The 14,882-nt window shown below is 30.7% G+C and overlaps 1 protein-coding gene across 2 annotated transcripts; it reads left to right on the top strand.

Annotated features, from left to right (window-relative positions):
* The first annotated feature begins 2,249 nt into the window (after positions 1 to 2,249).
* On the top strand, positions 2,250 to 14,635 carry LOC128550430 (hemicentin-1-like). 2 transcript variants are annotated; one of them, XM_053529419.1, is made up of 11 exons: positions 2,250 to 2,387; positions 4,824 to 4,884; positions 5,255 to 5,293; positions 5,764 to 5,843; positions 6,138 to 6,206; positions 6,480 to 6,594; positions 6,965 to 7,084; positions 7,751 to 7,921; positions 8,695 to 8,865; positions 11,736 to 11,903; positions 12,291 to 14,635. In XM_053529419.1, exons 2-11 carry the CDS (start codon positions 4,872 to 4,874, stop codon positions 12,695 to 12,697), a joined length of 1,353 nt encoding a protein of 450 aa, XP_053385394.1. In that variant the 5' UTR covers positions 2,250 to 2,387; positions 4,824 to 4,871; the 3' UTR covers positions 12,698 to 14,635. The 2 variants fall into 2 exon arrangements, with proteins under 2 accessions (XP_053385394.1, XP_053385393.1); XM_053529418.1 differs by having other exon boundaries at positions 4,844 to 4,884.
* Positions 14,636 to 14,882: the final 247 nt, after the last annotated feature.

Here is a 14,882-nt window from a genome sequence, read left to right on the forward strand (position 1 = left end):
CAGTTAAATAATTTATAACAAGTATATCAAAGCAAACATATACACATTTTAAGATGCAATCTGAATAAGCCACAAAAGCAAGAAACCTTTTCATATATAGACGACAATAATAGTGTAACAAGGAAAATTTTTTAAAAAGCACTTCTCTACATAAAAGACTCTTATCACACCCTTATTGATGTGATACGCAGATCATATTCAGCTCCTTCTTTAATTTGATATATGTTGGTATTTGAACAGGTTTTTATCATATTTATTAAACTTACTTATCATTTTGAGATATATCAATATTCTTTCTAAATATACTGAGCCAAAGTTAGCATTAAAACTGTGAACAGCGTCGTTTAGGATAAACGCTTTATCTACATTTCACTCAGCGTAGCACAATCAACAGAGTGAAAGAAATTGACGGTCTCGTCCAATCAAGCAGAGTGTTGCATAAATCTTCCATTTTGATAAATTATCTATAATGCGTTATCAAGTAGTTTGATTTGCAAACTGAAGTCACATGACATAGGTAACGAAAACGAATTTAGACGGCGTCGCCGAAAAATATACAGGGAATCTGCAACTGTTGCAAGAGCATGTTAAAAGAATGTTCAACGGGTCAAACGGAAATAACATTTATACCGTAAACCTATACGTGTTGAAATTTATTCCTAATATCACTGCTTACCTTGGAAAAACATGAAACGTATGATTAAGATCATAAGAGTGTTGGCACTGACAACTGACTTCTTTTTAAAAAAAAAACATATATGGATTTAACTGGTCGAAATATGTGGGTTTTGATGACCTTCACCTTAACATATATTGAACATTTTAACTGCGCAATAAATCCATAAAGAAACTTAAACAACATGTAAGATCAGTTAAATCTGTGGTCATTATGGGTAAAGAAAGATAGCAAGACAACATTATGTTGTTTGATCTGTATTATGTTTTATTGTAACAGCTGGTAAAACTGTCATTGCTTTATGAAATAAGGAAGTATTTGTTTTCATCATTTTGTAGATACGAAGGAGAAAAAAAATCTTATCACCGGTCTTCCTTTATGTCTCATCTACTAAGCAAGCTAAAAATAAAATTAGGTATGGTCAGTGTCATATGGTGAAAAAAGATAACAATATTGAAACAAAGTAATAAGAAAATAGTGGGACAGTGCAAATATTTTTGACAAAACAATGCTAATAACAAAAGTGGAGGAATGTATATTGAAACAGTTGAATTAAGGCTAAGCTAGAAAATATTTGCCCGACATCAACTGCGACGACATTGATTTATATTAGAGTTATAACTGCAATAAATATCATATTGGTAGAAACATGTATGTTTTCAGTTTTCAATTTGCGGACCATCTGCGGGGAAAGTCAACTATTGCCCGAGGTCCGAAGACAAATCATACAGAGTTTCGACCATAAACAGGCATTCCATTCAATAAATGTTTTATTACATGACATCAGAACTTAATGTTCTAAGTCTTAGTTAATTTTTTTACTTATCATCTCAACAAACATCTGTTGGATATAGACATATCATATATATGTACCAAATACTATTAACCGGCGATTTATATAAGGGATCCTATAGTATAAGTCATTCGAATAATTTTTATCATTTTTCTCTCGAATTATTCTATGCCATCCTACTAATTCAGGAGCTTTGCATAATGTCGAACGTAAACAAAACGAATAAAAATATTTTTTTTTTCTGATAACAATGAAGTATATCGTGTATATATGTATGACTGTTATATTTTCAGCGAAATATGTTGTCGCACTGTAAAATATCTGTTTAATTTTAACTTGGTTTTAGTATTTACATTGAATATTGCCGTTCAACAAGACATTTGTGAAGGAATGAATATACCATTAGAAATAACATTATGTACTTTTAGATTACTTTAGATTTTGTTTTGGATCTCAACGAAACATTAAAATATATAACAATTTATAAGACAACCAATATTACATTCAGTCAAGATATATTGAAAATCTTCGTATAGTTTACGAGGGAATTCCATGATATTAGGTTTTCATTTATTGTATCGATTTATATGGACTAGTAACAGTTGTGGCAAGCGTACAAAGGCATGCAAATATCCCAACTCCGTACAAAATAAAATGCAACTGAAATGCATATTAGTATATATATTTTTGTAATTCAGAAACAACAAAAAATTTCCACTGCCTAAAACAATTGCGCCTAAAGTTTAAAATGTTAAACAAGAGTATCAAAGCGTCAAAGCTTCTGTTTCACTCCTAAGGTGAGACTGCCAACTTATTTTGTTTTAAACTGACAAAGTAGATATTTTCATCAGATATTTTACTAAGTGAATGATATTACAATAATTGTATTAGATGAATTAAAGGGGAGTGAATGAGCAGGTAGGTAATTGATGATATTGAATGCTTAGTAAATCCGCATATATGATATTTTTTTCAAAATTGATTTGCTGATGAAATAGGAATTCAGTATAGTGTTTTTATCTTAGATTTATTTTTTCGATTCAAGCATAATGTTTTATTTCAGTGTTTTTGTTTCGATTCAAATAGTTTTAGATTATATGACTTTTCTAATACTTCTCAAATTATTTGAAATATTTCAACCGTGTCGATATTTTTGTAATCAATAATAATAGTAATAATTATTATTATTATAATAAAACTAATAATGATAATCATGATCAAATTATGATTTGGTAATGATATATATATATAAAAACAAAAATGAAAGATTTGTATAATTTTCTTTTAAATGCATATCTATATAAGAAAAGACTCTGGTAATATATGTGCAAATTTATGTTCAGATACATTGTTTTAAAATGTTCGTCGGTATTTTACTTCTTAATTGTTCCTCTGATAGAAATTGTGAAAATTAATGATAACAAAAATTTAAGGACAAAAAATCACTTAAATTCATTTAAATATGCACTAAGTAATTTTGTTATATGATAATAAAATAATTACTATATGATTATTTTAATAATACTGTTGGTAATGATAAATCTTAATATTTATTTCAATATGTAAATGTTCATCGGAAGAAAAGGGATGATATTGAAATCAGTAATGATAAATTTAACAATTAGATAGAAATAAACTATTTATGAAATATATTAAAGGCACTGACCTCCAGATTTGGCTATAAAATAATCGTCCTTTCATATTTAAAGTTTTATCATATTATGAACATTAGAAAATATCTTTGTTTCTCAATTATATTATAAAAAATTCAAATCAAGAAAAAATGATGACAGCGTCGGGAATCGAACCCCGGACGATGAAGATAATAGAAAAGAATAAAGATAATAACTATACAATTTACAATAAAACTTATAATGATAATCTTGATTAAATTGAATTAATAACGATACAATGTTAACAATAATTAAAGCACGAAGCAGCTCTTAAATTTATTAAAAGATGCAGTAAGTGTTCTATCTTATGGTTATTATTAATATTATTATTATAAATAGTAGTATTATTTTAATAATGATAAATCGTCATATTTTTTCAACTAAAACATGTTCACCTAGGAATAAGTCAGTTATGTAACCGCAAAAATGGGACTCTATTTTATACAAAACAATAATAATACAAAGTATAATAGTATTCAGTGAACAAGTATATGAATGCTTAATATGGATTACCTATAAACGTGAGGCAAACATGAAAAATACTAAATATATAATGAGCAACTAGTATGATATTTATAATATATAGATACTGTCTAACAACAAACAATCTATCATTACAATATTCTTTCAAAATAATAAGTAAGAAATGCTTACACTTAAACTAACTTTTCGCGCAGATAACCCTGATGTAATTTTAGTTTTAAATAAATGAATATTCAAAATATATTCAAAAATGATAGTGATTTTCTCAAGAATATAACACAAAATCTTACCTACAGAACCAAAGAAACAAGTCGGTCATGTAACTGCATAAATGTGACTTTTTCTTCATTTCTGGGATTCGGGCAGATGTTGTTGTTTTTAATAATGTATTCCTTGGTGGAAATAGAAATCTAGACAGACAAAGGAAGTTGTCCCACCATTAGCACAATTTTGTCCAATAGCATCATTATTGCTCACAGTTTGATGAATTCTGCTATTTATAAGAGACATTGTATAATATTCATAAATGTCAGCAAGAACAATCAACAATATTAACTATTTTCGATAGACTAAGTTAAGATATCGATTGTTATTAGAATATTAACATCATTATTGTTAACTAAGCAACATCTGCTATATTGATGTTATTTAATGTCCTCTTATCAACAACAAAAACTATTACTACAGTTTTTGGACTTATAAAATTTATTAGTTTACTATCCATTTAATAGATTAGAAAACAAGTTTTTAAACCACAATGTAATTTTAAATTATGTTGCTTTTGTCATTCATTCTTACCCTGTCATAAAAAATGACACAATCAGTTTGCAAATAAAATTACAATTTAAACCATCTTTAAATCTATTATATATTATGCATAAATATGAAGTAGTGTAATGTAAGAAAACCCGCATGTGTAAAATATTGAAAGTTCTTTTTTCAGTGGTGTAGCTTTCGTTTTACTAAACTCTAAGAAACAATCAGTTCTTAACTAACAGCGGTCTATATTCTTGCACGCCAGACAGAACTGTGTCGTGTTTATAAAAACTAGAGACATTTTTATAATAGAAATGGCTACATGTAACCCCCTTCGACTTTAGATGATAAGTTGTAATACTTGTTCCACAAATAAAGTCTTTGTAACCCACACAATGTTAAACTGACTTGTTTATCTAACTTTTACCTATATTAATTTCAGTTTTCGTATATTTTCTTCAGACAGAATGCTTGTGAATTAGAGACAATAATGATCTTCAGAGGTAATTATATATTTGTTACTGTAGTCTTATATACTTGACAACAAACTGTATGAAATCACTTTCCGTAAGATACAGATTCATGTGTGTTGCGAACTGAAGTAAATTCCATACATCGGGAGAAAATAAAAGATTAAAAAACAAAAAAACTCTCAGACTGCCTTAAGTTTAAAAATGGTTTTATACAGCCCTTTACAGTACTAACGATTAATGTAATAGTTTGACATCTAATCAAACAACTGCTTACGGTTTTCTTAACTAATCAGAGTTGTGTTATCATTATAACCGCATTACTCGTAAATAAATATAAATACATGTAATTCTATTCCCTGAATGTATTGCAAACATTTTATCTTCTGTTTTCTTTTTGCAGCCTTCATCATTTTTCTCTTGGCTGCACCTAGAAATGCCGGTAAGTTAAGTCAGTTCCCAAGTATAATGTTGGAATATATATAAGTCGTTATTGTCTTATACTTGATATTTGAAAAATATGACTTTGTTTGATTAAAATAAATAAGTGTCCATCAAAGAGAATGTACAGTTTATGCAAACCACACTACATACTCTATGTTTACATTATTATGCCCCGCCACGAAGTAAATTTAGTGTAAAAATTAAACATGTATGTGTTTGTAATATTCCATCTGTATTTGGTTTAAACAATATTTTATTCATATATATATATAATATACATTTACATTGTGTAGAGAGAAAAGCTAATTTGAAACTATCTCCTCTCTCTAACTAAATGCAGTATTCAAGTTGTATTCTTTTGAATTTATTTATGCAGTATCCCAATTGCATTTCTGGTATCCTTAATGCTATTATCATTTTAACGACAACTACAATAATTTAAGAAGTATAAAGTACGTTAAATTTCAGCCTCCTTGTCGTGTTACAACTGCACTGACATTGATAGCTTGGATAGCTGTCAAACAGTTATAGATTGCGAAAAAGAAGAGGTATGCAATAAGTATTTCTATTTTATGGTTGTTGAGATTAGTTATTATATAATAACTAGAATAAGGCTTATCTAAGTTTCAATAGGTAAACAATATTGTACTCATATACTTGTATATAACTTCGCAAAGTGTTTTATGTATATCATATAAACTAAATACAAATAAAGGAAACAAGATTTAGACTGAAGCAAACTAGTATTTTTCAGCATATGGATCAGACAATAAATTCTGTATATTATGGTTACGAATTGGTGTATCTTAAGTTTCGTTTGGTAACACATTTTCTTTTTACAGTCCTGCTTCACGCGATCCCAAACAACTGGACGACATCTGACATATACTATGGGATGTACAGACAATGAGGTATCGGACTTGAAATTTTATTTGTAAAAGTAACACATTACTACCAATATACATGTATTTAGGTACTGCATGTTCTGTAAACAGACATACCATCAACTGCAGTAACAGCAATATTATTCTATTTTTTCACTCAAATAATATATCATATTTACAACTATGCTAATATAAATATCATTATAGATATATAAAAAACAGATAAGATAGAAATTACAAATGACACACAATGATAAGTATCTTCAAGTTGTTGTCTTAAATACTACTTTTGAATTCTAGAAATGTGGTAGCATACCCGTGTATGATACTATGTCTATGAAAATGAGCAACGAAAAATGCTATGAATGCTGTGGAAGTGAGAAGTGTAACAACCGGTTGTGTAAACACAAAACACGTACGCTGAACTTTCAATAAAACAATAACAAAAGCTAAATTAGTATCTTCATACTCGTAAAAATTGGTATCATGTCTGGCTGACATCATCCATAACTCATTTTAGGCAAACCTCCCCAATAAGTGCACTGTATAATTTTCTTTTTCTTTTTTTTTTTTTTTTTTGTAATATTGAAAGTCTACAAATTGTAGCATATGCAGTTAAATTATCTAATTAACGCACTGAATTGGTACAGTCAGTTGTATTGTACATGCACCACATTCGATCAGGCGTTGACTATAAATCTTTAACTTTGTATTAATTTTTGTTTCTAAAAAAAATGGTAAGGATTATTCAACTCGTAATTGACATATGCTTGACCTAATTGTAGCACCACCCTGCGAAGACACTGATGAGAACTGTTCCTACTGGAACCAGAAGTTTGATATATGTAAGGACATTCATGATGCGAAGATGATCTGCCGAAAATTCTGTAAACTATGCTCATTAGGTATACCGTATTTTCAAGCTTCAACAGTTGAGATATTTTTATCTTTCAAAAAAAAGCCTGAAACTGTGTGTTATTATGTAACATATACACTGTTTGACAAACGTTGTAATTGTGCGTTTGAATAGAAAACTACAAAAACGGGCAAACATTTTGTGCTCATCACCAAAAAATTACGTAATAATCTTCGAAACCATATAAGAATCAAAATGATGCAACTTGAATAAAATCATTGTTTGACGTTCAAATATGTATGAATAAAACCTTCTGGTTGCGTCTTGTGATATAAGCCTTTCGTGCTTGAACTTCAAACATGGATTTTATTCAAAGAAAAATCGCTGTGATATTATTTCTTAAAAAAGACAATGTAGATGCTATTTCAATAACATAAAACTACACTATTTCAATTATTCCCGGTTAAAATTGTTGTCTTGCGCTTCTTAACATCATTTTGCATGTTTCAAAAGTTAACATTTATTGAATATGACTTCAAAATAAAGGTAAGAATTTTCATAACATTATTAACTACAGACACATTTATTTCCAACTTAAAGATTATACCTCTAATAGCGCTATGCTTTGTGTTATTTGAATATCTTGTTATGATTAACTTCAACAAATCTATTGCTAGTTAAAAATGTAGTGTTTTGTAATTCATTCTATACAAAGTTGATGGAAACTGGGCTCCTTGGTCTTCCTGGTCCTCGTGTGATGTGACATGTGGTCATGGTATACATACACGAATCAGAACATGTACCAGCCCAGCTCCAGCGTACCGGGGACTGGATTGTAAAGGAAACAACACTGATACAAAACCCTGTGTCAGGCCTTTATGCCCAGGTGTGTGTCTGCATATGCTGGAAGAGTCATTTAAACAATATATTTTCCGCGCACTCTATTAGAGTTTGTAAAGAAAAGTTACTGTAATCTTTTTATATAACTTCAGTTCGAAAAATGCAATAGCTATATATCGAGAACTTTCTTTGAAATAATGGGGTTTTTTTTTGGTATTTTTAATGTAATTTTATTGAATAATAAAGAAGATACGAAACTAATAACTGTATTTCTTGACGAGGAAATGTGATCAAATGATATATTGATGTAAAATGAAAAATTAGAGATGTTTTTGTCATTTGAAGTTATCATGTATTAGCGTACCGTGGTCTGGATTGTAACAAAAAAGAAAATGGTACTGGCATTAGGACTGTGTCAGGCCTTTATACACAAGTGTTGTTGTTGATTATGTTGTTGTTTTGACAAGCTGAAACAGCTTTACAAAATGTGTTCGCTGGGCACATTTATTTGTATGTAAGCTGGTAAACAAAAAAAAGAAACAGAAACATTTTATATAATTCCATTTGGAATATTGCAATCGTTATATTTCGAGAATTTCCTATTATGGTTTTTTATAAATACATGTAATATTGAATTATATAAGATATACCATTTTTCCGACGAGCAGATCAATTAAATGGTATATTGATATGACATAAGTAGATACTTGTTTCATTGAAATTTATAATAAATGTTAGGAAACTGTTTTTATCATCATTAGACTCCACAGTTTAAGGCTATGCACTCGCCTAAAAATAAATCGTTACGGTTCATTTCAGTACATGGCGGTTGGTCTGACTGGTCAAATTGGGGAACGTGTCCAGTCACATGTGGTATGGGAATACAGAAAAGGCACCGCACATGTACCAATCCATCACCATTAAGGTATGGCTATCACTGTTTTGGGGACGCATTAGACGTAAAATCGTGTATGCAAAGCTCATGTGAAGGTACGCGTATGTTATAGATTATATATTTTAAAAAGGTTATCTCTTTCATTTGTATACTTTCACAAATTTTGTGGGAAGCAAACAATAATTAAGAAATAAAATTATGCTATACACAGCCATGTTTCATAAACCAAATCAAATAAAGATTCCAGTGATATTAAATACGATTTTAAAAAAACCAGTCAGTTTAGTTTTTCTTTCTTTTTTTTTTCGGCGTAGCTGCATAATCAACCTTTTGATATAATTAAAAAAAAACAATAAAAATTGTAGATTTATAATCCTTCCACAAATATAAACATCGGAATTGGACAGAAATGAATAAAGCGAGTGAGTGAGTTAGCTTCTGCACAAAAAGGCAACGAGTTGTTTTGAAAACTTAAATTGTAAAGCACCTCTAAAAACAATTAATATGTCAAATTGTAAATACATATAAAGGGTTAGAAATTAAATTGTAAAACATTTAATTTGTAAAATTGTATAGTAGATGTGAATAAAAATATATGATGTTCAGACTTTGTTATAAATGCCTATCTGCTTTTAAAAAGATAAAATATTGTTGATTGACACTTTTTCTTCCAACAACTCTTTCAAAGATTGAAGCGGTATTTGACATGGTATACAGGTTGATCTTCTTTGTTAAAAAGATAAGAATGAGTCAAACGGGCATGACATATTCGGCAACGAAAAGGAATAACGTCCTCTGTGAACATATTTGTTCCCTTGGTGTCATTCACCTGAAGTAGGATTGATATCATGAAGTTTATTGAAGCACTATTCCATGATGATTGCCATTTAGATAAAATGTATTTGTTGATATTTGGCCTTAAATCAGTATATGGGAATTTCACATTAGACTGCGGTAATGAAAGTGATACATTAGATACCGTCTCCAATAAAGTTTTCCGGAGGAACACAAAAATGTACTATAGACAGGAGGTATTAATACACGTAATATTAAATTCAACTGAGTGGTGGTTAGATTCTAGTACACTAATTTTGGAACTCCAGCTCTGCTATCTCCGTAAACTGTGTGATATTATTGCGGATTGGTTTCCACCACTTGATTAAACTATTAGTAATAAATGCAAGTATTTGATATGATTTTGAAGCACAAAATGCCGCAAATTTGGTGGTATATCTCCTGGAAAGTGTAAAAAACGCAGTATTGATTTGAGTTTGCACAGGAAAATTGAAACTCTTTTAGTGTCATAAGTCATGCATTTCTTATGTAAACAACGCGCCAAATATTGACAGTTATGTAGTAATGAATGTGTTGGGTTTTACGGCGAACCGACACAAAAAGGTCATATATCGCCGATTATTTATGTAGTGATTTCATTGAAACTGATTAAAGATGATATTGCGCAAAAGCATGTAAAGTTTGAAAGAATACATTTATTTTACTTTGTATCTATACCGCAATCCAGCATTTTCAATACATTTAACCAATGCACCAATGCAGAATATTTCTTTTTTTTAAATATATGTCTTCTTTCTTTTAGTTTTTTTTTCGAAGGACTGGAACTCTTTTCGATTTATCAAGAAACAAAAACAAAAATTAATAAGTCAGTAAATGGGAGCTGACTACTGTTAGCATATTTACATAAACGCATGAAATATTTAGCGTTCATGGAAGCCATGTTGATAAGCCTTCGCCTTCCGTCTGTCTGACAATTTACTGGTCCGTTTGGAGGTCCATCCGTTTGCACTTATCTTGTCTGCGTTTTTTTTAAACATCCAGACTAATTTCAAATGAAACTTCACAGGAGTAATTTGTACGAAGTCTAGTTGTGAATGTCTTCAGCATGTTCTGCTCTGATCACTTTCTGTGCAGTAATAGTCTTAGAGTTTTATTTGAACAAAAAAGTCAAGATTACTTTTCAGCCACTGCTAATGGGACTTGATTGAAACTTCATAGGAATGGTCAGTATCAAGCCTTTTGCCCATATATAGTGGGTTTTACGGTTGCAAAATTTTATGTGAGTTACGGCCCTGTGGTTATTATGCAAAATGTGTAGTAGCGTTCTTTTCCACGCAATTTCTCAAACGAATGAAAGAAAAACAACATATTTCATTGCAACTTCATAAGAATATTTGGTGAGAAGCTTCGTTGTGTATATTGTCGGCTTGTCCCGCTCGAATATTTTTTGCTGGGTTATTGTCCCTCAAATTTCGATTGTGAATATTTATTCCGACTACATGTTCTTCTTCAATATTAATTGGATTTTCTTAGGGGTGATAAGTAACAAGTGTCTTTGCAATATTATAAACATTAATTATATTGAATTTTGACACTTTTGTTTTTATACATATATTCTGCGTCGAGATTTTTTCTGCGCTTTATTTACATAATTTCAATGGAACTTTACGGGAAAACTGATATAAACAAATTTTTGAGTATCTTTTATACGTCTCGTTCTGGTTATCTTATGCGGAGATATGACCCTGAAAACTCAGTTTTGATTACCTTTTGTCCAGACTACTTTTCGTACATGTGTATACAGTTGGTGGAACTAAAATGACACTTCATGGGAAAGATAGCTGACAAAGCTTGTTACGGATTTCACAGTAAACTGTTAAATTGTTTTATGTCATGACACTTAGATTATGATCATAAAATAATCAAGGCATCATAAGTTTCGAAGTAAACATTAAATAATTACGGAAATCACCGAGTAACGTTTTTACTGCGTCTTTATTGTAAAGACATGCAAACAAACAAGACCAAGTTATTTTGATTTAGAATATCATATCAAAACATTCAGAGAACGAAAACTGACGAGTTATAAAGCACTTAATGATAATAAAAATTCAAAATCATTTAAGTTAGGTAATCATGTAAAAGATAATTCAGTACGTTATGTTTGCAGGGACTGACGGGGAATGGACCAATTGGGGTGGCTGGGATATTTGCAGTGCATCTTGCAACGGGGGTTTGCGTAAACGCTCCAGGTCGTGTACAAACCCTCGTCCAGATCCACATGGAAAATATTGTGATGGTGATCCAATTCAGGTTGAAATGTGCAATAAGCAAACATGTGAGTATCTTGAGAGGTTTGTAGGAGATCACGTCAGGTGAATTATTTCAATCCTGTGAAAAATATGAAGGACTGGAACAAATATTTTGATGAATTTCATTCGTTTATACTTAAACATATGATCCCAAGTGAACTATATTAAAGATATGCACCATTCCTATAATGATTATTAATATAGCAGTTTTACATCGATATACGATATGCGATTGTTAATCGCTTACCTACTACATGTACATATAAAGGTTGGGGCACATCGTCCTACCTAGGTTAACAAAATAATAAGAGGATAATTCAACGAACTTAACATCTTATTTAAAGGCTATGCAATTAGTAATTTATCATTTTGATATTTGTCTGTATTTGTTTTATATTTCTGTTTTGTTTAAGGTAAGACTTCAAATACAAGTGTCGCATTCAACGCCTACTATGTTACCGACACAACTCCAGCATCTGGTCAGACTATGGTCTTTTCAAATGTACTCGTCAACCAAGGAGGATCTTACAACAGCTCTACGGGAATATTTGTAGCTCCACGAAATGGGACGTACATATTCAATGCCCAAATGTGTACTCATAGTAGCCGAAGTTTTAATTTCCATATCATGGTAAAAGATGCAGCGTATGCATCCGTGTACGCGTATGCCTACAACTCGTACGAGTGTGCTTTTACTCAAGCTGTTGTGGTACTGGAAACAAATCAACAGGCTTTTGTCAAATTTGGCACCTGGTTCGGGAAATTAGTGCAGACAAGTAACTACAGAAACTTTTTTTCTGGGTCATTGGTTCATGAGTAAACAGTTTGTGTTTTCAGAAAAACTCGTAACTGCAAAATTATTGCAAGTTTATGTTTTATTCCTTTCTATAACAGTCAATTGCAAATAATTTGGTCCGTTTTATTTAAAACCAGAAGTCTGCAAGTGACGTATTGCGATAAGAAATGTATCCTAGTACTTGAATGTTTTTTTTTTATTTGTAAGCACGAGTTAAATCTGATGTTTCTAAATAAGCATTCGCTACGGCATATTAGGGGTGTTTAATTACGCAAACGCACAGAATCTGCTTTTGTTTTCTTTAATTTGTAGATGGCGTTAATGGGAATTAGTTTGCTTTTAAAGACACTCAATATGTTCGGGCAATAAGAGAAATGCATTTCAATTTTGTAGATTAAAACACATGAATGTGCATTGCATATATATATTTTGTATTGTGTTCACCTGTTTTGTGGGCTTTTTTAAGCTGAACTAAGAGCATATGATGCATTTGCTTTAATGAAAGCTAGGAAAACTGTAATATTAGAAGGAGTGAACCCTTTCATAGATTGTTAAAAAAATAACATTGCACTTTTAAATGTTGTCAGGTTTAATTCAAAACATAATTGAAAAGATGGAGCTTTTACTGGATTCGTAATATATAATATTGACAGGACTTGTTGTAATTTGTTGAATTTTTCAAATGCCTTCTTATTGCAATTGCTCCAACAAAATACACATACATTGTATAAAAATAAGATTTAAGAATAACCAAACATTTCCTTCTATCGAGCTATCGAACAAAAGGTACAATATCTTTTTCAGGAGAGTATGTTGTATCATTGTTTTTGTAACTGACATATCTTATTTGTAGACGTTTTACCATATCTCTTACCAACTTTTATGAAACAAGCATCTTCTTTCCTTTGGGAAATAGATACACATAGGAAGAAAACATCCACTCGGCTACTCTAGGCCTTTTTATTTAAAAACAAGCGAAGCCATGAACAGATAGATTGCTTATCAGAATCTGATATATGTACAAAAAATGAATAGATCATATTTAACGATCAAATACTAGTAATGAAATGGTTAACGTTTGCCCAATACTAATACATACATGTCACTTGTCCCCCATGCCATACAGAGTTTGATGTGTACTTAGGAGACATAATGTCAGTCAGTCTTTTGCGCGTTTGTCTACATATTCATAATCACAATTGGAGAGCAAGCTAGAGAAAATATGTATAGCATTGAAAGTACTCCGGCACACCGTAAGACTTTTGTCTAAGCCTAACGGAGTTCTTCCCCTTGGACCTATCTGTTTTTTTCTGTGTCAACATAATTACTTGAATGTACTATTTTCTTTTTTGTTTCAGATAAGAATATTAAAATTAAAGTTGAAACATATCTGGGTTTAAACATCAATTGTAGGTGCATGCTTCACACTTCTATACATCACTTCAGGGTCAGTGAACCTCATGTTCTATGTAAGGTAGCAAAATGTAATACTTTGTGGAGCAACTACTTTCTGATTCTATCAAATGATGCAACCAAAGTAGATTTAAGATGCTTTTTTTTCTTTACTTTGCCAATAGTATCTTTAATTAACTTTACTTAAAATTGCTCTGCCTTTTACAAGGCTACACCAAAGAAGCTGGAACGGTTCCTCTATGCATGCATCTCTCTTTTAAATTTGATAGAGGAATGCAAAAGGGCCTGTGAATATATGCTTTAATTCTGTAACGGGGTTATCTATGTATTATTTTTGTATTATTTAGATGTTATTTAACATCATTAATTATACCTTTATATGTAGTATTTCACTCGACTACTAGATGCACTTCTGATATTATTACAATCTTCTAACATGAATTTTCGATACAATATTCTAATATTTGAATTTGTCTTGTGTATACCGATTTGTTTTGCACGAATCTGTAAATCATGCTATGCTTATTACAAATAAATTACAAAAAAATATGTTTTACGTTGAAAAGTAATATTGTAAGATGTTTGCATGCAAACATTTTCAATGACAGATATGGCACGCTAATTGTCCAATAATTACGTGAAACCAGGTTCACGATCGAAAAACTAGGATTGACAATCGATAAACTAGGTTTTTCAAACGTAAAACCTGGTTATTCGAATACTAACCTATATTTTCGAGCAAAAACATAAGATGACGGGCGTAAACTATAGTTTATGCTTGTGAACCCAGGTTTAC

The sequence above is a fragment of the Mercenaria mercenaria genome, chromosome 18 (genome assembly GCF_021730395.1).
Source record: "Mercenaria mercenaria strain notata chromosome 18, MADL_Memer_1, whole genome shotgun sequence".
NCBI classification, from domain to species: Eukaryota; Metazoa; Mollusca; class Bivalvia; order Venerida; family Veneridae; genus Mercenaria; species Mercenaria mercenaria.